Source organism: Lepidochelys kempii, chromosome 5, assembly GCF_965140285.1.
Source record: "Lepidochelys kempii isolate rLepKem1 chromosome 5, rLepKem1.hap1, whole genome shotgun sequence".
Classification (NCBI taxonomy): domain Eukaryota; kingdom Metazoa; phylum Chordata; order Testudines; family Cheloniidae; genus Lepidochelys; species Lepidochelys kempii.
The window spans coordinates 71,052,171-71,078,351 of NC_136384.1; the positions used below are offsets into that span (position 1 = coordinate 71,052,171).

The 26,181-nt window shown below is 40.0% G+C and overlaps 1 protein-coding gene across 5 annotated transcripts in view; it reads left to right on the forward strand.

The window, feature by feature from the left end:
• Positions 1 to 26,181, forward strand: part of CAMK4 (calcium/calmodulin dependent protein kinase IV) — a 291,927-nt gene that overhangs the window by 131,649 nt on the left and 134,097 nt on the right. For all 5 annotated transcript variants that reach the window (XM_073344679.1, XM_073344680.2, XM_073344683.2 and 2 more), the window contains 2 exons: positions 21,271 to 21,333; positions 21,993 to 22,075. In XM_073344679.1, coding sequence (XP_073200780.1) covers positions 21,271 to 21,333; positions 21,993 to 22,075 — 146 coding nt within the window. The remainder of the gene's footprint in view (positions 1 to 21,270; positions 21,334 to 21,992; positions 22,076 to 26,181) is intronic.

Here is a 26,181-nt window from a genome sequence, read left to right on the forward strand (position 1 = left end):
AGTGATGTGATGGTCAATCCTCAGGTGCCAACCTGCAGTGGTGGTAATAACTGGGCTGGTGGTCATGATGACCATTCAGCCTCTTTGTCATGCTGAGTTCACTGCCACTCTGAGCAAGCTGCCATGTGCTTCCTAGGAGAGGAGTGTAACTTTATCCCTTCAAACTTAAATTAAAATATTTCTTCAGTATTCCAGCCCCTTCTGTTTAAGCACCCTACTGTCACTAACTATTGTGCTGTTCCAAAGATATAATTCCTTTATGCTTTGTATTTATTTCGCTAGCAGATGTTTGAAACCTGAAGTGGGCTTGGTTCCAAGAAACTGAAGAATGCTAATATGGAAAATGTAAATACAGTGAAAACTAGGTGGATGTATTTCAATAAAATAACAAGAAATAATATAAATAAGACTGTTATATTTATGTTGTACAGAGTTCTAATTGCTTTGGTTCATAAGTTTTTTCAAGAAAATGGGGATTCAGAGTTCACCACAGGGTTCAGAAAGAATAAACAATCTTGTAGCTTCTTAGCAAGCCTAAGCAAGACTTTCAATGGTAGCTAATAACTAGCAGAGTTCTAGGTTTTATCTTTACTATCTTAGCAGTTTTAGCCTTTTGTACATATTTTAACCAATTGTTTTGTTTTTCTTTTAAGTGCACTTCATCCCTACCCTGTGTTTTGGTCATGGTAAAAACACAGCAAGAAAACTACAATAAAAAGTAGAGCTTTTAAAATAAATGTGTTGCAAATATAGTAGGTGTGAGACTTCAGTGTAACTGTGCAAAAGGCTAAACAGTAGTCTTAGGTCAAGAGAACGCTAACAATTTAGCTTTCAGAATATTGAGAAAGGAGTTGTCCTAATTACTGAAGACTAGGACAAGGAAGAAGCCAAAAATCCTGTAAATTAACGCACTGGAAAAAAAGTAATCTTATTAATGTCTTATTCTGAAGACTTGGTTATTCTATTTAGGCATATTAAGTGCTTGTATAGTATCCCATTGCTGTACTATCTGAACGCCTCATGATCTTTAATGTTTTTACCCTCATAAAATCTCTGTGAGTAGAGCAGTATTATTATCCCCATTTTACAGAATGGGAACTGAAGCCCAGAGAACCAGATTCTCAAAGGTAATTAGGCTCCTAATTTCCATTAGGATCTGGGCCAGAGAGACTAAGCAACTTGTGTAGGGTCACAGTAGGGAATTGAGCCCACATCTCCCGAGTCCCAGGTAATTAACCTAGTGATCTTTCCTTTAAAGATTCAATTAACACAGCTCTCTGCCTTGTGATTTTTGCATCAGTGTTTGTTTATGATTCCTCCTCAGTCAGGCAGTATTCCTCATTTAGGTGTAGGATTTAAAACATTTTTAAAATTGTCCCCTCTCTTCCCCTTCCCCCCAAACTTTGGAAAAAGCCATGGTGCCGGTGGACACCCTCTAGCAGTAGCTGTCTCTGGAAATCATAGGGTCGGCTCTGCCTCAGGTTGTATTATTTCTTCTGTCATTTCCAGGAGGCTGGAGGGAAATCAGTGCCCATCCCCTGTGTCCTCAACCCTCCCAGTCTTCACCCCTTCCACAGACCATGCAAAGAGGCCTTTGTAGTATCCCAAGAAGGAGATGTCACCATGAAGATGACTGAGACCCCTGCTGTATGAAAGAGGGGAGATTCATGTGGGCAGACCTAGGGGTTTGTTTTTCTTACAATCTACAATGGCAGTGAAATGAGTACGTAGTTTCTCGTCATAAGATAACATCTAATTGGTAGTATTAACTTCTAATTCCTTTTGAGTTTTGGGTGTTCGTCTGTTCAGTTGAACAGGCCTTGGAAATTGAGAATGAGAATTATTTTAATAGATACTGACATTTAGAACCATAATACAATAAATTCTAAAGGTTCAATCTCTCAGTCCTTTGTAACAAGATGTTAAATATGATGCTGCTGTAATTCTGTAGCTGTTATTTATTTAAACACTTGATCCCTATTTCTAACATTTAGAGTGACAGAGTCTAGGGTCTCCCTTTCCTAATAGGGCAACAGATGATTCCCCTGACTGTGGGAAATCTTTGGGTGCTATAGCCTGTTCTCCATTGTCCACTTCCCCACCCTCACATTGGAAGCCTACCCTGGTGAAGCAGAGTGCTGATCCTCAGCTGGCGCAGCTCTGCATGGCTGAGGGTGTGGCATTGTGTGTGCATGAGAGCAAAAGTGCTGGTTTTAATATTGCCAGAGAAAAAGTTCCAGTATTTGGCAAAAAGATTTTCTGTTGGCTTGACAAAAAAGTAAGAAGCTCAAGTGTGTGTGCGTGCATGCGTGTGTGTAAAATATATACGTATACATTAGACAGCAATGATCTCATAAGTCTTTGATTACAAATGGCTTGCACGGCAACTGTCTGTGTCAGTCTTTATCTGTGGAGCATATGGTTCATATATTACTCAATAGGACCTGGGGTTAGTCTCAGCTCAGTTATGGTATAATTCTTTAAATCATAAAGTTAATTCATTTTAGTATAGTAGTTTATCCTTCTTAATGCCATAGCCATTACTACTCTGTCATAAAGGTATAGGGCACAATGCTATACGAAGGTATACTCAGGCATGTATAGATGTGCTCAGGCACAATAGTGGGATTTTTTCAATTTGTCCAAAAATCGTGTTGAGCTCTAACACATTTAAGCTCTAACACCCATTTATACTTAGAATGGGTGAGACAGACCTAAGAAGAGATTATCCATGCTGACCAAGCTTTAGGAGTAAACACAGACTTCCAGTTTTTCTATGCTTGCTTCTACCATGAGTATTAATATCTATAGATATAAAATCTTTTGGGTTGGAAAAGATCTTTAGCAGGTTATGTCGTTCATTCTCCCTGCACTGTAATATGTCTGATTTCATATACCTAGATCATGCATAATAGTTAGTCTCAAGTGTAGTCTTTAATATATACAATAAAGCTGACTTCACAGTTTACCTTGACATCTTGTCCCGAGGTCTAAACTATTACTTTCATTTATTTGTATTCCAGTAGTACCTCAAGGTCCCTCCCAGTTCTAGGCTTCATTCATACAAACATATAATAAGTTAAATTTTTTAATGTTGTGCTTTCATATATCTAGCATAGGCCTATACAGGTGACAAGACCAGAAATAGTTTAGGAGCCTTATGAAACTAGTGCCCCCCTAAAATAGCTCCTAATCTTTTCCTTTGAGTCTCTATCTACATCTCTGACCTAATCACCTCTACATGTCACCTACACATCCTGTTCTGCTCCCTCAACTGCTCCTTTGTGTGTGTCCCCCCCCATTCCCAACTTCATGTCTCCTTTCATTCTGTCACCTATGCTTTGAGCAGCCTCTAAGTAAGGGATCCTTCCTCTGCTTGCCCCCATTCTTCATAAAACTTCTGAAGACATCTCTGTTTTGAGTGGCATTGAAGTTAAAAGTACCTCACTCCACTCTGTTGTGTCTTTCTACAGAAGCTTATTGGGCAAGGACTCTGTTATTTGACTTTTTACCCACTGTAGAGTGGTATGTACAGTATACTAATAGAATGGGCTATAGATCTGAAGCCATCACCAATCCGCTGTGCTATTGTTTAAAAAATGGGAGGCATGCTATGTATTTGGCCTTTGTGTGGAACAATTATATTTGTGAAAGAGAGAGCAATCTTCCCTATGGATGATGGCATTGCTGTATTATACCTGAACAGGCTAACTTGAAAAGGTCACATTAAGCTATGTAATTTCAGTGAACTACTACATAGATACCAAATGTGTAAATTAGCTTCTTGTGAATATTTCTGTGCATTTCTTAAACTGCCACAAGAGTGGCACTAGGTTGGTAATGTGGGGAAGCATAATGTATCACAAACCAAGATAGATCTTTGATGCAATTGAGGCCTCTAGAAACATAGAGTGGAGTAGCTTGAAGATAACAATAGTACCAAGTGAAGTATCTTGTCACCTAGAACCTATTGATTTTCATGAGGATTGCTACTGCGTGAGGCACTCAGAAGAAGTGGGAGTTCTTTAGTTCAGTTTTCTTAGGTTGCATGTGTAAGAGAAAGAAGCACATCACATCTTTGGTACAAAATGCCAGCTATCTCAAATTGGTTGTATCATTAAGACTTATTAATCCTGTTTATAAGTGTGTTAATTGTCAATAAAAACAATGAATTAATTAGAACAGACAGAATGAGAACTCTATTGTAATATGATTATGTCTCTCAGCTGTTCTGTTAAATTCTTGCATTTTGGGCCAAATGTATCTCATTCGCAGAGTGCCTTGGCATTTTCCTACTACTGTGTATTAGAGAGGGATAATGAAATATTCTAACCCCCCCCTTTGGTTCTGTAAGTACCAATAACACATCCACAGGTACTGTGGATGCATAAACTTTGAGTGTTCTATACACAAATGACACACCCTCAGAAAATGACCACTGCATGATTACCTATTTAGCATGCGGCAAGATTGCCATTGTGTACTGGAGAGAGAGAAAAAAGCCCACCAAGGGGAATAACAGGAGAGAAGATACAAATGTTAGTTTATCATATATTGTTTATCAAAAATGTAAGTATGCACATTTTTATGCCCTGAATGCCCCAAAGATCAATTAATGAGGCATTCAGAGGCTAAATGGTTGTTTTTCAGCAGTGATCATTCTCATTCCCATTTGCAAGCATTTGTACAAATGTGCATGGGGTTTTAAACATGAAAAATCAGGTGGACCAGGCCATTTTCCAAACATTCATGCAAGTAAGGATATATGAATGTGAACATGTGTATTCACCGTTTGATTTATTCATTCTTTATCACTCATTATTCATTATTTTCCTTTTTAAAAAGTTTCAGTCATCAACTCAGGGAGCAGAAACAATGCCATGTGACTTTGCTAGTCATGGTGTCTGATTGGTCAGCTAATAGGTGAAATGAACTGTTCATGAAAACCCCATCAGCTGAAATTTGTTTGCATAAACTGTTCCTTGTGCAATAAACACATTTGCAGAAATCAGTTCACAAATGAGTCAGGAACAGAAGCAACAGCTAAATTAGTCAGATAACTAATTCACAACACATAATTAGGCCTGCACTATTCAGCATATAATTAATTTTAAACTCAAATTGTAAAAATTATTTCACATCATCAGTGTTGCTCCTGCAATCTCTTAAATGCAATGATGACCCACAATGAATTGTTCTGTGGTGTCACCAATATAATGAATTCCAGTGGGACAATGGAGCCAGCCCACAATTGACTGGGTGACTTTTTAGTGTGTTATGTGCTTTTGGCTTTTTTTTTTTTAAATATTATCATATATGTCACAGAGGGTATAAGCTTAATAAAGTCAAAATGGCAAAACACAGATTGTTAACATTTGTTCCTTGATCCAATGGGTCAGCTCATCCTGAGAATGTCTGTGACATGACTTCACAGACTTTGTTTTAGCTAATAAGGGAAGCAGTTGGCCCTTGAGTATAAAAATTGACCTTTTCATAAGAACTGATGCTGTTATCTTCAGGTATTGCATCCCCCATCTTCCTTTTCTTCAAAGTTGTGCATCTGCTAACACCTACTTTATGTATACATATTTATGTGCAAGTAAAGTATTTACATACACACACACACTGGCTTAGGTACCGAACAGGCTAAGTTCAGACACATTCATACAATTTCCAGATGCAATTATTCAGTTGGTGTACATGTTTGACTCTATTGTACGTACATATGTGTATATTTTAGTCTTCTTTACTTTGCATTAAGGATGCAAATTGACTTATGGAATCACTGCAAAAAGTTGAGCAATGTATGAAGTGAAAACTCCCTGCTGGGTGCATAAAAAGTATTGCAGGGCTGTGCAATTACTGCTGTGCTTTATTGTATGTTTGATGTGTTCTACAGGGCCACAATATTCAGCTCAAGTAGAGATGCAGGTAGAAAAGCCTATCCAGCTTAGAAGACAAAAGATTGTTTTTAAATTATTTTTATTGTTCATTCTTCACCTTTCCTCTTTTGTTTATCCTTCAGGCCTTTGTTCCCTGCTCCTTCCATCAAGCAGCTTGCTGCAGCATTTAAGCGAGTGTGGGGAAAACCTTATCTTACCAGAAACCACAATCTTTTCCCCAAGTCTCAAAAAAGTAATTTCAAATATTTTATTAGACAATACTCTTAAAATAAACTTTTCCAAAATTTTTTTAAAGACAGTTGTCTGTCACCCTGTACACAGGGGTCATTGCCTTGATAAGAGATGGCTGTAGGCATTACTGAGAAAGTTTGTCCCAGAGTGAACGGCTTCTGAAAAACAAAACCTTTACTTCATAGAAACTCTTAACTTTGCTCAAAAAGCTAAATTAGAGTATACGGTCACCTTCAGTAGATGTCAAATGCATGCCCCATCTGTAGCATACACTCGATAGAAGTGTATTCATATGTATTGGTGCTGGTGATGGTGGTGCCCCAGTACAATTGAAAAATATTATCCAAACTTGATTAAATATAAGCAGCTAATGGTATTTGATCTGGAATTTTCTGCCCTACTGTTTTTTTTTTTAAAGTGTATCCCCCAATTTTCCTAATTTATTCTCATTTTTAATTGGCATGAATCAGCACTGATCCACTGACTTCGGTGGCTGAGTATCTGATCCGAATGTCCAAAATCCACGAGCCAACATAGAGACCCATATTCTCAGAAGACTTCTTGCACTGGTTTTATTGTGTGTTTCTCTGTCCTCTCACAGGTGGACGTTATACAGGCTGTCAGAGATTTTGTAAATTGTAATATCTGAAAGTACAAGACTATTCTGCCACGTCCTTGCTTTGAAATAAGGGGCATGTTTTTAACAGTGAGGGAGTTAACCCTGGAACAACTTACCTAGGGACATGGAATATTCTATAAAAGAAAAGGAGTACTTGTGGCACCTTAGAGACTAACCAATTTATTTGAGCATAAGCTTTCGTGAGCTACAGCTCACTTCATCGGATGCATACTGTGGAAACTGCAGAAGACATTATATACACAGAGACCATGAAACAATACCTATTTTTTTTCATTACCTATTATTTCAATACCTATTATTGTTTCATGGTCTCTGTGTATATAATGTCTTCTGCAGTTTCCACAGTATGCATCCGATGAAGTGAGCTGTAGCTCACGAAAGCTTATGCTCAAATAAATTGGTTAGTCTCTAAGGTGCCACAAGTACTCCTTTTCTTTTTGCGAATACAGACTAACACGGCTGTTACTCTGAAACCTGGAATATTCTATAACATTCAAATCTTAAAATCAAGTGCAGATCTCTTTTTTTAAAACTATGTTAGAGCTCAAACAGAAGTCATGGGCTAAATAGAAACATTACTGGGCAGAGCTGGTCAAAAGTTTTCTGATGGAACAGTGTGTCACCAGAAAAATGGTGATTTGATGGAATCAAAACATTTTGGGGGAATGTGTCAGTTCTGTCAAAACTTTCAACAGAAGGCAGCAGGCTGGCCCGGTGGCCACCTGGTTTCCTGACAGCCTGCCCACACACCAGCCAGCTGACAGGTGGGTGGGCAGGTTGTCAGGAAATCAGGCTGGCCAGCTTGTGTTGGGGTGGGCTTTTCAGATTCCCAGGCTTGCCAGTTCCCCAACTGCCTGCCAGGTAGGCTGCCCAGCTCCCCAGCTGGCTTCTCCCTTGTCAAGCTGGTTTGTGAGGTGGGTGCCTGGCTGCCCTGCTTGGCTCTCTGGCTGGCTGCCTGTGGGTGGGTGGGCTGCCTAGTTCCCCAGTATCCCTCAGTATCCTGAAATATGCTGGTTACTCTCAGTGCCTTGACTTTCTTTCCTTGTGACCTCCAATCTGGCTTCTGCCCTCTCCATACGACTGAAACAGCTCTCATTAAGCCTCTAATGATCTCTTTCTAGCTAAATCGATGGGGTGCTTCTATTTTCTCTTTCTTCCTGATTTGTCTTGTATTTTTGACACTGCTCATAGCTGTCTCAATCTCTGCTGTCTCTCCCTCTCTCTCCTGGGCTTACATGATTCTGTGCCCTCCCTGCTTTCTCCCTAACTTGCTGACCACATTTCTACCATGTTTTTAAATTTGTCCTAAACTCTCTCATACTCCTGTCTGTCTGTTGGTGTCCCTTAGGGTTTTATACTCATTTCTATCTTCTTTCTGTGTGCACACACACTCTTTGCTATGTTATCTCCTTCCATGTCTCCAACCCTGTGCCAATGGCTCCTGGCTCTGTCTCACTAGCCCGACTTCTCTCCTCACCCAGTCTTGTGTCTGCACCTGCCTTTCTGACATTTAGTCTTGGATGTCCACTTTCTGTCTCAAACAAATTCTCTCCAAAACAGAACTTCTCATCTGTATTCCTGATCCTTTCCTACTACTATTCGCTGTGTGTTTGTAAAGCACTCTGTGTAAGTCTACTGTGCTATACAAACGTTTTATAATAATAATGTAGGGTATAAACTGCCAGCATTATCGAATGAGTGATTGAGTACTCTAATTGTCAGCAACTTGAATTAAATATAGATGGTTTAAATCTTTACCCAGTACATTACTACTTATTCACCAAATGCATCTTTGGGAGCTGCCTCCGTTTCTTATTAGTCTCCCTTTACGGACCCCCTATTACCTTGGAGCAATTTGTAACCTTGCAATGTGCACTTACCAGTTCTCCTTTGGAAGATTTGACAGCTGAGGCCAGGCCAGCAGAAGTCCTAATGAGCACCTGATGTTGATTCGGGTTTACTTATCCATGGAGTGAGTAGGAGAGTCCCACATTTCAGTCTTGCTATAAGCTCTTTTCCCCTATATGTAACAGGATCTCTTGTGGATTGAATTCTCAGTTTTGCTCTTATTAACAACCAAAGTATTATAGTAATGGTTACTTAAATTTGTTAAGACTGATTTTCATCTGTGCACTGCAGCTAGTTCCTGTGATCTTATGCTTCAGTTTCCAGCTTCATTATAGTAAATTAAAATGTGATTGTTAAAAAAAAAATGTGAAAATGCCTTGTCAAAACAGCTGCCTCTGAAGTTACTTGTATTAGTCAGTTAGCATATTCTTTAGCAGCCTTTGATTTATCCACAAAGACAAAAGTGACTTTGGTTTATGGAGACAGACAAGTATGTCATTTGCTGCTAAGAGTTATGACTTTCAGAAGCTTAGTGGACCAGAAAATGATTCTGCATAGTTTATCTGAGAAATTAAGAACGGTCTTCAAAGTTAAAGAGATAAAGAAGTGACAAGAGTTATAAAGTAGTAGGCAGCAGCAACATTGATACCATGGACTATGAAGTGCAAAGAACTATTGAGTTATAATATAGTTACTGCATTATCTCAAAACAATATGTATTATTTCTTAGTTACTATAGAATCATACAATATCAAAGTTGGAAGGGACCTCAGGAGGTCATCTAGTTCAACCTCTGCTCAAAGCAGGACCAATCCCCAACTAAATCATCCCAGCCAGGGCTTTGTGAAGCCTGACCTTGAAAACCTCTACAGAAGGAGATTCCACCACCTCCCTAGGTAACCCATTCCAGTGCTTTACCACCCTCCTAATGAAAAAGTTTTTCCTAACATTCAACCTAAACCTCCTCCACTGCAACTTGAGACCATTACTCCTTGTTCTGTCATCTGCTACCACTGATAACAGTCTAGATCCATCCTCTTTGGAACCCCCCTTCATGTCGTTGAAAGCAGCTATCAAATCCCCCTTCATTCCTCTCTTCTGCAGACTAAACAATCCCAGTTCCCTCAGCCTCTCCTCATAAGTCATGTGCTCCAGCCCCTGAATCATTTTTGTTACCCTCCGCTGGACTCTTTTCTAATTTTTCCACATCCTTCTTGTAGTGTGGGGCCCAAAACTGGACACAGTACACCAGATGAGGCCTCACCAATGTCAAATACAGGGGAATGATCATGTTCCTTGATCTGCTGGCAATGCCCCCGCTTATACAGCCCAAAATGACATTAGCCTTCTTGGCAACAAGGGCACACTGTGGACTCATATCCAGTTTCTCGTCCACTGTAACCCCGAGGTCCTTTTCTGCAGAACTGCTGCCTAGCCATTCGGTCCCTAGTCTGTAGCGGTGCATGGGATTCTTCCGTCCTAAGTGCAGGACTCTGCACTTGTTCTTGTTGAACCTCATCAGATTTCTTTTGGCCCAATCCTCTAATTTGTCTAGGTCCCTTTGTATCCTATTCCTACCCTCCAGCATATCTACCACTCCTCCCAGTTTAAGTGTCATCTGCAAACTTGCTGAGGGTGCAAGCCACACCATCCTCCAGGTCATTAATGAAGATATTGAACAAAACCAGCCCCAGGACCGACCCTTGGGGTACTCCGCTTGATACTGGCTGCCAACTAGACATGGAGCCATTGATCACTACCTGTTGAGCCCAACGATCTAGCCAGCTTTTTAGTCACCTTATAGTCCATCCATCCAGCCCATACTTCTTTAACTTGCTGGCAAGAGTACTGTGGGAGACTGTATCAAAAGCTTTGCTAAACTCAAGGAATAACACATCCACTGCTTTCCCCTCATCCACAGAGCCAGTTAACTCATCATAGAAGGCAGTTAGGTTTGTCAGGCATGACTTGCCCTTGGTTGAATCCATGCTGACTGTTCCTGATCACTTTCCTCTCCTCTAAGTGCTTCAGAATTGATTTCTTGAGGACATGCTCCATGATTTTTCCAGGGACTGTGGTGAGGCTGACTGACCTGTAGTTCCCCGGATCCTCCTCCTTCCCTTTTTTAAAGATTGGCACTACATTAGCCTTTTTCCAGTCATCTGGGACCTCCCCCGATTGCCATGAGTTTTCAAAGATAATGGCCAATGGCTCTGCAATCACATCCACCAACTCCTTTAGCACCCTCGGATGCAGTGCATCCAGTCCCATGGACTTGTGCTCGTCCAGCTTTTCTAAATAGTCCTGAACCACTTCTTTCTCCACAGAGGACTGGTCACCTCCTCCCCATGCTGTGCTGCCCAGTGCAGCAGTCCGGGAGCTGACCTTGTTCGTGAAGACAGAGGTAAAAAAAACTTAACCAAATGTAACATCAAACCAAAGTTAGAGGTATGTACGTGAGACAGTGGAAAGGATTGCAGATCAGGGATTGTTTAAAAAAAGAAAAGGAGTACTTGTGGCACCTTAGAGACTAACCAATTTATTTGAGCATGAGCTTTCGTGAGCTACAGCTCACTTCATCGGATGCTGTAGCTCACGAAAGCTCATGCTCAAATAAATTGGTTAGTCTCTAAGGTGCCACAAGTACTCCTTTTCTTTTTGCAAAGACAGACTAACAGGATTGTTTAAAGATAGAGCATTATGCTGTGGGGCACCAGTTGGGGAAAACCCAGGATTCATTTGTTACAACTTCTAACATTTCAGATTTGATCTGATGCAGACAGAGCCAGCATTTGTAGGCCTGCGCAGGTCACAGTGGCACCCCCTCAAACGGATGCAGACAATTCCAGCTTAGACAAAGACAAACTTTTCAAATGTATGTGTGTAGAGTAAAGAGCAAAAGCCCAAGATGCTAAACAATGGGAGATGAGGGTTCAGAACCACTGGAAATCAGGCCACTTTTATTTTGGTGCTTCAGTATGGAGTTAGCCATTTAACTGTATACACCCACATTTGTAAATGTCCTTAACACTTTGTGCCTCAGTTTCCATATCTGAGAAAAGGGGATAATAATACCTGGCTGCCTCACAGAGAGATTGTGACAATTAAGTTAAGGTGAAATCCTGGTATCACATTCCAGGGTGCAATCCAGACCAGTGAGAGGTTGTCACCCCTGTCCCTTAACCTTGGGTGCCTCACAATGCTTTGCTGCTGTAGCGCCCAACATGGACTGCTCACAAACAGCCTGCCAGCATGCAGGTCACACCCTGAGTGTCTGTGTATAGCTCCAGCCCTGCAGCAGCTCTGACCCCAGCAGCCTGTCAGCAAACACCAGCCACACTCTGGCATCCACCAGCCTTGCTTATTACTTGCAGGGTGATCCCCAACATACTCCCAGTCCCAAATTTTCCCCAAAAGTATGTTCTGCACTGTCCAGTCCTCTCCTGGAAAGTTCAGATAGTAAAGGTCCCTTGCCCCTGTATGGGGTCAGTATTCAACAGTCTGCTACTGTAACTGGAGTTACCAAACAGTTCAGTTTAAACACAGCACTGGATTGGTTTAGATTAAAAGTGAAACAAGTTTTATTAACAAAAGAAGGTAGGATTTTAAGTGAATTCAGGTACCAAGCATTAAAGTCAGAAATGGTTACAAGAGAAATAAAGATAAAATGAAAAGGAGTACTTGTGGCACCTTAGCGACTAACCACCTTAGAGACTAACCAAGTGAGCTACAGCTCACTTCATCGGATGCATAAAGTGGAAAATACTTTATTTTAATTAATTTACTTAATCCTGTATTTTCCACTTTATGCATCCGATGAAGTGAGCTGTAGCTCACGAAAGCTTATGCTCAAATAAATTGGTTAGTCTCTAAGGTGCCACAAGTACTCCTTTTCTTTTTGCGAATACAGACTAACATGGCTGCTACTCTGAAAGATAAAATGCTTTCTAGTAACCAAAACTCATTAAGCTAGACTTGGTTCAATGTAAAATCCTTACCACATGATCCTAGCATGGCTGATCAAACTCTCAGGTCAGGATCTGCTCCCAAAGTCAAAGGGTTGGTTCCTTTGTCTTCTTAGGTAGAAAAGAGATGATCTGGGGTGTTTTTGCCCCTTACTTTTATAGTCCAGTCACTCGTTGAAGTGGAACCTTCTGAAGATTACCCCTCAAAGCAAAGCTTACTCAAACAGTAAAGAAGGCAATAAGGAGATGAAGGAGGCTCTATGCTCTTTCTTCTCACCTATGTTTGCTTAAATGAAGATTTGCTTCGTCTGCTGCCATTTTCCCCCTTTGCTGTCTCAGGGATCCTGTTTACTACTTGTATGTAAATTGGGGTAGTCACATATTCCTTTGTTTAGGATAGGCCTGTTTAATAACTTTTGTCTAGGCACGGCTGTCTCATTTTGAACATGTGCTAATAACATCATACAGGGGGAATTAATAACTTTACATATAATGTTGCTACATATATTTCATCATGATATTATTGACCAGTGAGTTATTAGTTTTCAAATGATAACTCACAAGGCATATTTTATACAGAGATTCTTACAATACTGCATAGGGGTGCTTTTGGTCACACCTGGCCCTGTTGAAGTCAATAGGAGTTTTGCCATTAACTTTAGTTGAGGCAGGATTTCAGCTTTAATGTTTGTAAAGTGCTGTATAAGTCCTGAAACTAACCAGAACACACAGACATCTATCCAATGGCTGAGGGACCTAACTGCATCCAGAACCCCTGCTTATTTGGAAAACTGTTACTTGAAAAACTTTTGTAAATGTTGTCAACAATGCACAAGCAAGTGGGCTCCACTCCTGCAGCAGGAAGCTGGCTCGGAAGAGCTCTAAAGACCACTTGACACACATACTTCACTTAAATTATTATCATCATCATAACTTATTTTTTGTATGTAATAGTGCTCTCGGTGTGCAGGGTGCTGTCCAACCATACATGCAGATACAATCCTTGCCCCAGAGACTTCACAATCTGAGAGGACAAGCAATAACCAGAATGTGAGCTAAAGTGTTAAAATACCCAATAAATGTTTTTTTTTCTATATGAATAAATCTTTCCTCAACTTGGCCCTCAACCTAGCCATTATGCATATAAGAATTGTACGTATTTTGATTATATCCCTGTCTTGTGTCCTCCATATACTGCCTATCTTGTGAGTTCTTTGGGGCCGGGAACATGTCTTCCTGTTTGTGTAGATAGTGCCTAGCATATTGTGGATGCACACCAGAATACAAATAGGAATGAGAATGCTAAAGAACAGTGTCATATCACTCTTCATAACAATTCTTGCTTCTTGCTTGGCTTTTGGCAGTTTAACACTCTATATGGTGTCTGCACAGATAAACCATGACAGCATGAGAATAAAGGTATAAATAATTACATGCTGTCCCCAGTGCACTTTGTTTGAATGTATGTCTGTGTTCCTGGAAACTTCTTGCCGAGGGTCAGCAGTGAAGAACTAACAGGTAAAGCAAACACACCAATACAGAAAATATCTTTCAGTTTGCTTTTAACTGATTTGCAATATTGGACTTGGAGATGGGAAACAGAGTTCAGTTAAGTCTCAGCATTGTTAAGTCATCCAAACCTGGCATTCACAAGCTAGTAAAAAACACATGGTAGGTTTTCAAAGGAAGAAGGGATTTTATGCCCAGAGATCAAATACTTTTGATGAGCCCTTTTAGAACAGATTAAAATTAAAGGATAATCTCTTTGTCATCCAAGGATAGTCACTAAATTACTGTAACCAGTGAACTGCTGGCAGCTAGTATTGATCTTACTACTACTTCTCAAAGGGTCTGATTCTGCAACACTTACACTCACTGCGTGGTATTTACTCATGATAATAGCCCTGTTGGCTTACTCATGTAAGCAGCACACAACATGTGAAAGGACTGTAGACTCAGGCTCAGATAAATTGTCCTAGTTGATATGTGCTTTGAATTTGTAAAGTGCATCCAGGCAAAATCAAGAATGGTTCTAGTTTTGTGAAAATGTGTTGCTCGGATATTCGTTTACACAACTCAAACTAATGGTTCATATCTGGGTGTCTTTTATCCAAACACTTGGGGTTGTGGGGTATTTTTGGATAAATGGTTCATGTTTGGGCCCATTTTTACCTCTGTTAGCTTAACAAAATTTATACAAAAATATATTATTAGCAAGAATTTAAATGTGATTTTTAAAATACAATGTTTTAAAAATATTTATTTCAAAGTGCATAATTGTTTTCCTAGCAAAGTGATTGCCTTCAGGAATAGATAAACCTCAGTGACAGAATTGTAGATGCTTGTATCCAGGATAAACATCTAGCACCAAATTCAGACCTTATGTAAGTAGATGCATCTTCCATGGAAGAGGCTGGACTAAATTAAGTGGTGACATATGTTGTGGTACACGTGACACTTTGCATGTGAGTTGGTAAGGAAATGAATGTAAGAGGTAAAATAGCATGATCTCCCTAATGACTGTGTTATGTAGGCTGATACTCTCACCATACAGAGATTTTATGTTTTATAGATACACACACACACACACTCTCTCTCTCTCTCTCTTTCTCTCTCTCCTGTTGCTAAAATTTATCCCCATAGCCATTTTTGGTTATCACTTTCCAGGCTGTTTACAAATATCTAACTATGTTAGGTACTTACATGGCCCCCATTACTGTAGTATCCGAGCTCCTCATAATCTTTTAACATCTTTACCTCACAGCACCCTTGTGAGATATGAAGTTTCATTATCATTATTTGTCATATGTGGAACTGAGGCACAGAGAGCCTCGGTGACTTGCTTGGTGTCACACAGGAAGTCTGTGGCAGGACTGGGAATTGAACGAGTCTCAGGCTAGTGTACAAACTACTGGACCATCCCTCCTCTCTTAATATGTTGCCATCAGGCGGATAAAATCAGGATCCTGTTCCTTAAGCTCTTTATTATACCCTAGCAATACCCATTTGGTTCCAAAAGGAAAACTCAGGCATGTTTACACTACAAATTACTTCAGTATAACTTACCTCAATCAGGGGTGTGAATAATCTGCACCCCTGAGTGACATGGACAGTGCTTTGTCAGTGGGAGAGCTTCTTCCACCAACACACCTACCACCTCTCACGCAGGCAGGAGATATTAAGCTAACAGGAGCTCTCTCTCTGTCGGCTTAGAGCGTCTTCACCAGAAGTGCTACAGCGGTGCAGCTGTTGTGTAGACATAGTCTTATTGCATACCTATTGCCAGATATTCATAATGCATGAACATGTCCAAAAATAGAGAAAATGAACTGTGTACTGTTCAATTTGACACCTACAGCATGCTGGAGAAAGTAGATTGCCACATTTAAATAGCTTTCATGGGGGAATAACCGCCTTGTGCAATATTTTGAATTCATTTGCTTGATATCTACTGGGTTAGTCAGACATTTTACAGAGAATTATGAAAACAAGTCCAGAATTCATCAGTCTCCAATCTCCTTAAACCTTTCTAGCTGGAAGGAATTGACTTTGAGAATCTAGTAAGTATTTAAAGCCTGATCCTCCAAATCTTCACTCTCACAGGTAATCTTTACGCACATGAGTAGCCTCATTGATGTTGAGGGATTGCTCCTTTGAGTAACGGTTTGCAGGATTATGCCCATACTTAGTATTTACAGTCACAGCCCCCTAGTTTTTATATCAGCTCACAAGAAAGTAGGCAATTGCCTTACCTTCAAGTCCTCAAAAAATGTCCCGTTTACACACTTAATACACTTACTAAAGGCCGAGTTATTGACTTTATAATACTAGAAATATTTGTAATTTTTATAGGGCTGTGATGGCCCTTCAGAACACTTTGTACAAAAAAGGCTTTGCACCACTGGGATTTAGATTCACTAATGTTACATATCCACAGATTTTAAGATCAGAAGGGACCATTATGATAATCTAGTCTGACGTCCTTCATAACACAGGCCACAGCACCTTACCCAGTAATTTCTGTATCAAGCCCATACCTTCAGTTTGAGATATAGGATAGCTTTTTAAAAGATATCAAGTCTTCCTTTAAGGATTTCAGTTATGAAGAATCCTCCACAAACTTTGCTAAGTTGTTCTAGTGGTTAATTGCCCTCCTTTGTTAATTTTTTTTTTACTTATTTATAACATTGAATCTTGTTATGCTTTCTTCTGTTAGATGAAAGAGCCATCGGTTAGAAATCTCTTCCCCATGTCGGTACTTGTAGACCATGATCAAGTCACCTGGTAACCTTTCTTCCAAATGCTTATTAAGGGTATTTCTACACAGCAGCTGGAAGGTTTGATTCCCAGCTTGGGTAGACATACACAAGCTAGCTCTGCTTGAGTTAGTGCACTCAAAATATCCATGTGGCCAGGGTGGCATGGGCAGTGCCTCAGGCGACCCCCGTTCGAGGTCCTAGATACGTACTTGGGTGGCTAGCCCATGCTGCTCCCCAGGCACGCTGCTATTTTTAGTGGGCTAGCTTGAGCAGTGCCAGAATTATACCTCCCAGCTGTGATGCAGACATACTCTTAGTTTCTTGCTGTACAGTTTTGTTCTCCAGACCTCAAATCATTCTTGTAGCTTGTTTCTGAGCACATTCTTTTTGCAAAGTGGACACCAGAGCTGGACATGCTATTCCATCAATGGCCTCACTAATGCAGAGGTAATACTACCTCCTTACTTCTACTTCATATTCTCTGGCTTGTATAGCCAAGGATTGCATTCTCCCTCTTAGCGACAAGATTGCTGATTGTCTCCCATGACCCCAAAGTCCTTTTCAGAGTCACTGCTTTTCAGAGTATAGTTTCTCATTTTAGAAGTGTGTCCCATGTACATTGTTCTTAGGTCTATGACCTTGCATTTGGCTGTGTTAACAGGCATGCTGTTCCAATGAGTCCATCTAATCAAGCGATCCCAATCGGTCTGTATAACTGACCTGTCCCCTTAATGATTTGCCACTCCACCAATTTTTTTTTTGTAATTTTGCAAATTTTACCTGCGCTGGTTTTATATATTTCTCTAAATCATTGATAAAGATATTGAATAATAATCAGCTGAGATCAGTTCCCTGCAGCACACCACTAAAACACCTCCTTTCAATGGCAATTCACCACTTACAATTACTTTTTGAAATCTATTGGTTAATGTTAACAAAACTATTTTATTGTTCAGGTAATGCTGCTTCTTGAACAACAAGAAGCTCCCCTCATTGTGGAGATGAGTATACAGCCTGAGAGGGCATGCCACTTGTGAAAAAGAATGTAATCTGATATTTCAAACTGAGCCAATACCTTTGAAGTTTAGGAAAGTTTGGTTATGGGCCCTCTGTAACACACTATACTTCGGGGGAGCGTCTTGTAACCCCCATAGTACTCATCTATATATAATTGTGATATTGCATATAAAGCATGTCATGTGAGGTATATGGGGAAAGGTTATGATCTGCTGAAACCCATTGTTCCATCTAAAAGTGTATCATTAATGCATATAAAATTATAAGAATTGTGTTGTATGGTTTTCACTAAAATATGCTCTGGGTTTGGGAAGCACCCAGATAGATACGAGTTCTCCAGAGACCATGACAAGGGAGGTAACCAATGGCCGGGTGGGTGCTGAAGAGACATCACCGGTCATTGTCCAGCAGAGTGGTAACAGTACCTGGAGGGGTTTGCTGCTTGTCACTAGCAAAGCATTGTGAGAGACAGCCCACACTGGGGAGTTAAGGGGGCACAGTGTCTCACAGTCCCAGGCTGCATCCCAGGAATCCCATCAAACCACCCATTTCACTTACACTACTATTGTGAAAATCATGGGAGGTGAAATGCACCTGGAGATGTCACAGTTCCATTTTCTTTTCTTCTTATCTGACTCTCCAAACTTTTGTGGAGACTGTCCCAACTAGTCAATTGACTAGAGTCAATCTATGTGTTCTGCTTGGCATCACATATCATTATCATTAGACCACATTACTCATATTTCCAGCTTTGAAATGTAGTAATCCAACCTTTCAACTTCCATAGGAGTTAAATATGCCAACCGCTAGAATTTGAAAAAGCTATTCTAAAGGACAAACTAGAGAAGGCAAGATCTAAGACATGATGTTTACTGTCTTCAGGAGCTAGGAAATGATGCCAACTGCACCTCACTCCATCCACACATGGCCGCTTACTAAAAAGTAGCATTGGGTGAGAATATCACCACCACAATGTGAATGTTTTGATGTACTTGTTAACATGTAGGAAGGAAGTGGGATTCAAAAGCAGAAGACAGACACCCATAATGCAATAGTGATGAAAACTTCCAGATGTATAACTCAATATCCCTAGTCTCTACTTTGACACAAGCCTGCATGGCCTGTGCTGGGATAATAAACTCCCTACGTTGTTTTGTTTTTTTTAAGGGGAGCACACATAGAACATAATTACAAAGATGTTGCTTCCAATCCAGTGTGGGTCTTTGGGAGGACTTATACTTTGAGGTCAGTTTGATTGACATGTTCTGTGAGTAGTCTCAGTTGATTACCTTTACTGAAGATTATCTGGCTTGCTACTATGAAGCAGCTTTACAGAGAAGTCTACACAGGGTTTTCACTCAACTATTTCAGTCGCTTTCCATTTTTGCCTCTTCGTGCTGGTCGGACAAGGGAACCCCTTCACAGTGTCTCTTCAATGTTGCTCTTCTTTTTTGGTCTCCTGTCAGAGCATACTAAAATGAGCAGCTTCAAGGAAGGACTACAGGTCTAATTCTGTACTTGCATACACCACCTTTACCCTAGTGTAACACCATAGACTTCAGCTGATTTACACTTATGTAAGTGAGAGGAGAATTGAGCTTTATATCTCCATTATAATTTTGAAAATGAAAAATATTTAAAGCTTGTTGTCACTGGAAAAACAACTGCTGTATTTATTCCCTGTTGAAGCAAAATGTTTCCCTACAATCGAGGTAAAAATTTAGGAAGCTTTTATTTAAGCACAGTGCTGCTTCTTTCCAAATGGTATCCTGCTTCTATAATATGAAGGCTTTTAAAAACATTTGTTACTTACTTTCTAGCCACAACCATGATAAGTACTCAAGAATATGCCTCCACAGTACAGGCACAGACCTTGAGTATAAAGTTCCACTTGTTCATCAGGCAATTTTCTACCTTACACGGTGAATTCCCTTGGATAACATTGAGTTCTTGTGTGAAACAAACAAAAAAACCCACACAGGATAGCTAATGCAACTCGACCATACATTTAAAAAAAATAGTTATGTCACAAATATTTCTACAAACTGTACTAGGAAATGGAAAAGCTATCATTTCTGAAGCCTGTACAAGAATAGCGAAATGCATTTGAGGGTGGAATCCTTCATATTTCTCATTCTCTTTTATTATAACAGGGTTACCTTTATCCATGTTGATAATGATTAACCCACTAATTCTTACTGAGTTAGGGACATTTGAAACATTAATTATTAGCATTTTCAGTATGGCTCTTCATTTTATAAAAAGAAAAGGAGTACTTGTGGCACCTTAGAGACTAACCAATTTATTTGAGCATGAGCTTTCGTGAGCTACAGCTCACTTCATCGGATGCATACCGTGGAAACTGCAGAAGACATTATATACACAGAGACCATGAAACAATACCTCCTCCCACCCCACTCTCCTGCTGGTAATAGCTTATCTATTATCTTCATTTTATGAAAGTATCTGTTACTAGGACAGTTCTTCCATCAACTTACTGGTTACTTTAGCTAAATAAATAAAATAAACCTCATGACATGTTTTCAAACTTAACAGTTTTTTTTTCCTTGTGCACTTCAGTACCTGAGTATGATGGGGTACACCGACCCTCTCCAAACCTGGAAGGGGTTAACCCTCTTCCTCTGGCTAGTAGGAGCACAGTAGTCATCCTGAATGAATGACCCTGTGGTGCAGTAGGGCTGGACCAGCTGTGGGGAATTGGTCCTCAGCTTTACTATAAGTGAGATGTGCTGCAAGGGAGATGGAAACTGAACCTGGAACAAGAGACAGGATCTTGGAAGAGTGTGGTTGTTGAGCAGCAAATGGGAGGAGGGTCCTCCTCAGAATTTAATTGAAATGAGGTGCACCTGAAGCAAGTCAAACCTTACACCTTGATTTGGGCTCCAGCTAAGGGATGTTTGGCCCATACAGGGGCGGACATCCTTTATGTTCACCTTTTAATTTTATAGCAAAATATACCACAAAGGTATAAACTCCACCTAAGCGTGAAGAATCCTTTCTTTCCCAACTAACCGGACACACACTGTTAAACACATCATGCTGGGCCACATCCATCCTCTGGTGTAATGGAGATGCACAGGGGCAGAATAGCAAATACAATCTGTAGCCTCTTTTTCAGGCTTGTCTTTCATGTGTTTGCTGTCTTGCAAGGGATTGCAGCAATGTGAGTGTTCTAGAGAGAAAATTTACATTATTCCAGAGCATGGGCAAACTCTCATTCTCTTCATACAGAGGGATAATTACCAGTTAGACTTCAGTGCAAGAGACACAAATCATTCTCCTAAGAAATCTAGCAATCTGCTCATAGACATTTTCCTGTAATGCCATTAGATGTTTCTCAGATGAGTATTGCAGTCACACTTCACATCTTTTTTTCTTTTAACCAGGTAGACAAGAAAATTGTCCGAACTGAAATAGGTGTTCTCCTTCGCCTCTCGCATCCAAATATTGTAAGTGGGTATTTTTAGAATATTTCACTGTATCTCCTCTCATTAACAATGTATTCAGTTTCTGAGACCGCAGTATTGATCTTCATAGCTCACATTGTATGCTAATGTATGAGAGGCTTTGATTAAAAATCTGGGTTTTTATCTAAGATCATTGGGTCAGAGTTACATTTTAAAGTAAATTATTAAAGTTTCCGCCAAGTAGCAAGACAGAATTTACAAAAACAAGCCTTTTGCTTAAAGGGGAACCTGGCAGAAAAGGGATAAATAGAGCCAGCTGGTGGTGTCATGGTTGTTACTCCCTGGAGGGAGGGAAAGCCTTGCCTTTGTCTTCAGGGACTTCCTCTGTAAGACTCCTGCAGAGGCCCTGATTGGCCATAAAGCAGTCTCTAATCTTCCTGCATTTGAGAGAGGGTTGCTGAGTTATGAGAAGTGAATGTGTAGGGATGAAAGAAAGAGGGATCCAGGAGGAGATCAAAAGAAGCAAAAAAGAAATAATTAGGCACCATAAACAGTACTTACAATAAATTTCTTAACTGATCTGAGTGTGAACCATGTAATCACTGTTAGTACTGTCTTCCGCTTCACTACAGTCCCCTTGTTGTAGTCTATTGTACAGTGCATGGACTCAAATAATTACTCTGTTTGGTATCTTTTCCCAGATAAAACTGAAGGAGATATTTGAAACCCCCACAGAAATCAGTCTTGTTCTGGAGTTGGTCACAGGAGGGGAGCTATTTGACAGGTGGGTGATCTATGCAAACCGCAGCATGCACAAGGAATTTTGTGGTGTTCACCTTACAATGCATTGCTCAACAAGGGTATGATCCTTCAGAATTTGCCCCCTCTTCCCGAGTAATCCTTATATCGGTAGTCATTGAAGTTGTTCCATCTGGGTGAAGACTACTTACATGAGTAAAAGTCTGCAGGATCTGGCTCGAAATGGGCATCTGGAAAAGGTTTCTCATTGGAGATTTTTTAAAATGAAATTCCAATTAAGTGAAAAAGGGAGGAAACAGTCAATAAATTCTAAATAGCATGTAGTGTTGCAAGAGGGGACTCATCAGGCAAACATCAAAGCGGGGTCATGCAAATAGGTGGTGAACAGGGAAACGGTGTGTTGTGCAGAGAAGTGAGAGGGACACTGGGAAGACAGCAGAAAAAATGCTAGGCAAAAATCAGCTGAATAGCAGATAGAAGAGAGAAATGCCAAATAAAAAGTTGATCAACCTAGCAATGAGAGAAGCCCTTCCCCGCATTTAGCACTTGATTATATCTGTGAAAATTCTGTACATTTGTAAAAGATTCTGAAAGAAAATGGTTAAATTCTGCAGGTTATTTAATGATAATGTTTCACAACTCAAAACATATTGGTGTCTGTGTATAAAATTATGAAAAATCCTGTAAAGTATTCTTTTTGGTAATGTTTAATGCTGGAGTTTCTTAAGAGAGCTGTTTATTCTTGTTTTAGAGCAAAACACACACAAAGCCTTCATTGCTCATTTGTTGAATAAATCAATTGTACTGCTGAACTTATCTACTGATGAACAATGCTTTCCAAATCATGCAAGATCAGGATATTTAATCTTCTCTCCACTAAGCTTAACTGTTTAAGATTTAAATGGAATATAATATAAGTATGCATTAAAGAAATGGAGCGTGAAAAGCACTTTGATTAGGGGAAACACAAACTTGTCCTTTTTCTATGGATAATAGTTCATGCATAATAATCAAAGCAATAAGCTCAACATGAGCAGTTTCTGAACGCAGCAGAAGCAAACCCTTCTCTCACTCCTTCAATTCAGAGAGAAGAAAAATGTGCCTGTCTGTGCATACACATGCCATATCCAGTCACAGCAATAAGGCAAATCATAGTGTCAGTTAAACCATTAGAATCCATGAAGCTAGCACGCAAGGAGACAGTACACCACCGTATTTATCCATAAAGGAGACTTGTCTGGCAGGTGTTTGTAGAGTATCATGGAAAAGGAAAATATGGACATGCCAAAGAAATGGTGTGTTGGTCTGTGAACAACAATAATTTGTGAGGTTGGGGGTGCTGAAGGTAGCATCTGCTACTATCTCAACTTACGGTAGCTGAATGCAGCCCAACTTTGAAGACTGTCTGGGACTTGCTTTCACTTTGGAAGCTGGGATTTCATGCTCTAACATAATGAAGTTTTCACACGACAGCAATTAGGCTGTAATTTCTTTCTCAGGATTGGGCCCTCCATGAAATTTTACACTTGGAGTAACAAGTTAGCTGCTACAAACTGCCCAACTCCATCTACAACATTGCTAATTGAAGCAAAGAGGTTTTGCCAGTGCCTAGAATCATGGTGCACCCTTCTGATACTGGTGATGAGCATCTCTGGAAATATTTGTAGTAAATTTTCACTCTACGTGTGATTTGAAAAATCATCAAGTTATTTTGCATCAGTTATTTCTAACAAAAGGCAGTGGCTTCCTCTCCAGCAGAAGCATGAAAATAATTTAACACAGCTGCGCAGCCAACATCTTTTGCATTAGATTCATAGATTCCAAGGCCGGAACAGACTATTGTGATCAGCTAGTTTGACCTCCTGTATAACACAGGCCATAGAACTTCCTAAAATAATTCCTAGAGCATCTCTATGGCATCCATTTTTTGTTCTTAGATGTCTACATTTACATGTAGCCATATTAAAACACATTATTTGCACCCAGCTTTCCAAGAGATCCAGATCACTCTGTATCAGTGACCTGTCCTCTTCATTATTTACCACTGCCCCAATATTTGTGTCATCTGCAAAGTTTATCAGTGATTATTTTGTTTTCTTCCAGGTAACTTAACAAAAATGTTAAATAGCATAGGGCCAAGAACTGCAGAACGTCACTGGAAACATACCCATTTGATGACAATTCCCCATTTACAATTACATTTTGAGACCTATCAGTTAGCCAACTTTTTAAGGCATCTAATATGTGCCATGTTAATTTTATATCATACAAGTTTTTTTAAGGCAGTATCAAGTCTATTGCCTTACAGAAGTCTAAGTGTATTACATCAACACTATTACCTTTATCAACCAACCTTGTAGTTTATCAAAAAAAGATAACAGGTCAGTTTGACAAGCTCTGTTTTCCATAAACCCATGTTCATATGCATTGTTTATTTTACCCTCTTTTAGTTCTTTATTGGGAGAGGCCCATATCAGTTGCACCATTAGCTTGCCCGGGATAGATGTCGGGCTGACAGGCTTATAATTACCTGGTTCATCCCATTTACCTGTTTTAAATATTGGCACAACATTAGCTTCCAGACTTCTGGAATTTCCCCAGAGAACCATGAGCATTAACACTCCAGTGAGCTCCTCAGTTAGCTCTTTTAAAACTCTTCCCCTGTAAACCAGGTGTTGTTTTTTCTTAACCAACATGGCCTTCCTCCTCGATTTGGGGATTGTGGCTTTTTGTGCCTTGAGTAAGCGTTCTTAAACAATTCCCAATTAACATTCACATTTTTTTGGTTTAAATTCTTCCTCTCACGAATCTAATATAAACAGCTCTACATTAGCTGTTCCTTCTCCCTTTTAGCTGTGCGACAAGATTAACAGTAGCACTGTGGTGCTGAAATAAGGTAGCTGCCCTACAGGTTGTAGTGATGTGGGAAGTTTGTCTCAAAGTAGGAATCTATCTTCTCAGTCCCCATTTCTTCGTCCACTTTCCCTTTTTCTTCACCCATATCTTAATCCACTTCTCTTGCCTCCTTATTCCCTTGCATTTTCACTCACCAGCTCTTGCCTCCACCTTCTCTCCTCTCCCTACATGTCCTCCTTTTCTTCTCTCCCTTGCTGTTTCTTTAACCTCACATGTTTTCTCCTACATTCTATATTTTTCTTAAATGCAGGAAATGTGCTGACCTACCTTTAGGAGGCCTTCCGCATTCTGCCTTATGCACATATATGGCTCCCATTACCACAGTATCTGAGCACCTCACCATCCTTAATGTATTTATCCTCACAACACTTTTTTGTGGTAGTGAGGTATTTTTATCTCCATTAACAGCTGGGGAACAAGGGCACAGAAAGACTAAGTGACTTGTTCAAGGTCACACAGAACATCTGTGGTTGAACAAGGACTTGAACCAGGTCTTCTGAGCAAAAGGCAAGTGTCCTAATCACTGGACCAGCCTACCTCCCCACAATGCACTGGTTGCGCATCTTTTAGGAGTGCGTCATCAGCTGAACTGTAATTATGGATTTAGCCAAGAGTTTCTACTAGAACAAACTTTCTTTTTATCTACTTCAAATTTAGAGTTTGGGCAGCAATAATTATAAAGCCACAATTAGGATTCCAGGGCTAAGGTTGCATTGAAAAATGCAATTAAATAGGAGAATTGAAAACTAAAATATTTCCGTCCCAAACTCCTCCTGCTTACTGAATTGGCAGGACTGAAGTTTTTGTAATGTTTTAAGTGATACGGTGAGTATTTTAAAGTTACTTGTTTTTAACAGACTTGTTTTTGAAATTCTGGACGAGTTTGCTATACAGTAAAGGAATTATTCCTATGCCTCTTCCAAGTCATCTGCCACCTAATTGGGGCTATCCACGCACAGCTATATCCATGTCAAGTGTCCCTTTACTATACTGCTGGGTCTTATCTGCAATACCTGCTTTCCCACCATCTTTCCCATTACCATAATATTTGAACTACACATGAGCAATTCATTTCTCATCTGCTTTTACCTCTGCATAATGCCCAGAATACACACACAAATCTGGTTGCACATTTGCTCTCTTGTAGCCATAATGCTGCATCTAAACACCCACAGCTTGTGTCAGATTAGTTCTCCGGTATCATCACACTGGGAT